The 3,345-nt window shown below is 33.8% G+C and overlaps 1 protein-coding gene across 1 annotated transcript in view; it reads left to right on the forward strand.

Moving 5' to 3' along the window:
* LOC100637102 (palmitoyltransferase AKR1-like) overlaps window positions 1-2,793 on the forward strand; it is a 7,234-nt gene extending 4,441 nt beyond the window's left edge. Inside the window, exons 8-12 of the mRNA XM_020004081.1 lie at window positions 324-382; window positions 1,516-1,689; window positions 2,185-2,339; window positions 2,386-2,461; window positions 2,680-2,793. Coding sequence (XP_019859640.1) covers window positions 324-382; window positions 1,516-1,689; window positions 2,185-2,339; window positions 2,386-2,461; window positions 2,680-2,793 — 578 coding nt within the window. The remainder of the gene's footprint in view (window positions 1-323; window positions 383-1,515; window positions 1,690-2,184; window positions 2,340-2,385; window positions 2,462-2,679) is intronic.
* Window positions 2,794-3,345: the final 552 nt, after the last annotated feature.

Here is a 3,345-nt window from a genome sequence, read left to right on the forward strand (position 1 = left end):
TTATGTAGTGATGGTAATCACAGGATGTTGCAGCAGTTGTTAAGTAAAGGTTATAATGTTAATGGTATTGATCAGGAAGGAGCCACTGCACTAATGCACTGGTAAGAATACATGTACATGTATCTGTACATGTACATGTACGGTGTACGTGTTTTTTACATGTAATAAATATTCTACGTTCATGTGATGCCAATTGTTACCAATGGTACATATTCTGTTCATTGTTTTATTTGTCATTTCTATTGTTTTACAAATGCATGTACATGTACATGTACGTATTGTTCATGTTCATGTTATATTTCACAGTGTGTTACCGTCTGGAGGTGTTCAGTTGGCTTGTGCTGATCTCCTTATAAGGAAAGGAGCTAGTATTGACCAGCAGGTATACTAATACACACTATCACCTCACGTACATGTACTGTACATGTAAATTGATTCATTAGTCCTTGTACTGTAGTACAGGGACTCAGGCCGAATTTCACCAGAATTGAAAAGGAAAGAATTCTTCATTTTTATAATTTTTTCTGATACATACACATTTTTTTATGTTGTGTAGAAAGTCTGAACTGATTTCGACCCAATCTGAATTTTTTGCAAATTTTTAAAGTTACTCAAAAATCAGACCAAAGTTCCTGTATTGTAGTACAGGATCTCGAGCCAAATTTCATCAAAAATGACTACGAGAGAATTCTCCATTTTAATAATTTTTTCTGATACATATACATGTTTTTATGTTGTGTAGCAAGTTTGAGCTGATTCCGATAAAGATTAGATTTTTTATGAATGTTTAAAGTTACTAAAAAATTGGACCAAAGTCTCTGTACTGTAGTACAGGGTTTTGGGCCAAATTTCGTCAAAACTGACTATGAGAGAATTCTCCATTTTTATAATTTTTCTGATACATATACATGTTTTTATGTTGTGTAGCAACTTTGAGTTGATTCCAATAAAAATTGGATTTTTTATGAATTTTTAAAGTTACTCAAAAATCAGACCAAAGTCCCTGTACTGTAATACAGGGTCTCGGGCCAAATTTTGTCAAAAATGACTAGGAAAGAATTCTCCATTTTTATAGCTCTTTCTGATACATATACTGTACATGTTCGTATGTTGTGTAGCAAGTTTGAGCTGATTCCGATAAAAATTTTGATGTGCCAAATTTTACCAAAATTGAAAAAGAGAAAATTTTCCATTTTTATAATTTTTTATGATACATGTGCATACATGTATACATGTTCTTATATTGAGTAGCAAGTTTGAGCTGATTTAATTAAAAATTAGATTTTTTATGAATTTTTAAAGCTGCTACGTACATGTACTTGTACATGCATGACATTAGCCTTGTTGCATGTTTTCTGCTCACTTAGCATGCTTTGTTGGAAACCCAGATGCATACAACTGTACATTTACATGTACATGTACAATATACACTATACAGTACAATGCAGTAGTAGTGTAGTATAGTGTTTTTAATACAGTTTTAATGCTATATTCATGTGTACTTGTCATTCTCAGGCTATAGATGGTTCCACAGCATTACACAGTGCATCAGTAGTTGGCTCGGTCTCTTTCATTCAGTTACTATTAATGAATGGAGCTAATCCTAATGCTAGAGATAATGATGGTAGGCTCCCATTACACTGGGCCACTGCATCACGCTCTGTTGAAGCACTGGAACTATTGCTGAAGGTATGGACGTCATGTACAATTGTATATTTACATGTAGTGTAGTGTCATTGTTTTTATGGTAAGCATGAGTGAGCATAAAACTGCATGTTGCTTTAGCTTTGCAGTCTTGTAAATAAAATGATAAATTGTACATGTACAAAGATTTCACTAAATGGGTGGAGTATAGGACTTTTTCCTCTTGAAACTACATATACATATAGATGTACATGTACATGTACATGTATATGTGTACATTTAGGTGTGTAGTATTTGACAGTCTTGAATCTTTGGTATACCGTATAGTGTAAAGTTTTTGTGGATTTTGTGATTTTTTCCAAAATTCACGAAAATTAAATCTGCAAAAAATTGATTTATATGGTTTAAGATGGCCGAAAAGTAAAAATTACGAAAATTAAAGCCAAAAATTTTCTGCTACTGTACATGTATATGGCAGATAGTCACCAAATTCCTACTTGTAAATACCAAACTGATCTCTCTCTCTCTCTCTATTTATAGGAGTCTCAGTATAATGTTGATGTCACTGATGGTTCTGACATGACTCCATTGATGTGGTCCTGTTATAATAAAAATGAATTAATAGCTAAAAGACTAATAGAACTGGGAGCTGACGTACACGAGAAAGACACTGATGGAAGGACAGCAGCTCACTGGTACAATATCTGATGTACTTATTGTATTTTATGTTTGTATCCCCAGGGCTGCTAAAAGGAGTGATATTAACATGTTGAAGTTGATCTTAAAACCTGACATGACTTATTTCAAGGATGTTAAAGTGTGTGAACTACATATACATGTACATGTACACGTACATTTATACATGTACATGTATGTATTAACTTTTAAATTTCATGTACTGTACATACAGTTTTAATATACACATATTATGTGCATGTACGTGTATTTTGTCTTTTTTTCTCTGTTTCTCTACTTTAATTTTTTTCTTTTTTCTCTTCTTTCTCACACACCTCTTCCCTCTCTCTCTCTCTCCAGGGTTGTACTGTAATGCATGTATCAGCTCATGAAGGTTTTCAAGCTGGTGTAGAATACATAATGAGCCTCAGACCTGAGAGTGTCCATGACACAGACAAAATGGTAACTTACTAAACATGTACAGTGTACATGTACATGTACCATATTATTAATAACGTGGTAGCGTTACTAAGTAGGATTCATCCCACTTCAAAATGGCTGCCTTGCTTTTTACATGTATTTTCTTCTTTTTTGTCCTCTCCCTCTCTCTCTTCCATTCATTACCCCATTCATGTACATGTACTTTTTTCCCTCTTGCTCTCCCCCTCAGGGTAGGACTCCATTACATTATGCTGCAGCAATGGATCGTGTTCATGTTTGTTACCATTTGCTCAATAAAGGAGCTGATGCTAGTCAAAGAGACAGTGACAATAAGACTCCATTGGATTATGCATTGATCAAGCAACACGAGTTTGTTGTGGCTCTCTTCACTTGTCATGATGCATCAGTTGGGGACTTCATTAAAATGCAAAGGTACATTGTACATGTACATTTTGTACATGTACACATTTACATTTGTAGACGTACATGTACATGTATCAATTTAAAAAACAATATACACAATTTACACATACATGTACATGTACATGTATACATGTATGATGTACTGTATAGTGCAAAATGTCA

The sequence above is a fragment of the Amphimedon queenslandica genome, unplaced genomic scaffold, assembly GCF_000090795.2.
Source record: "Amphimedon queenslandica unplaced genomic scaffold, v1.1 AMPQUscaffold_12417, whole genome shotgun sequence".
NCBI classification, from domain to species: Eukaryota; Metazoa; Porifera; class Demospongiae; order Haplosclerida; family Niphatidae; genus Amphimedon; species Amphimedon queenslandica.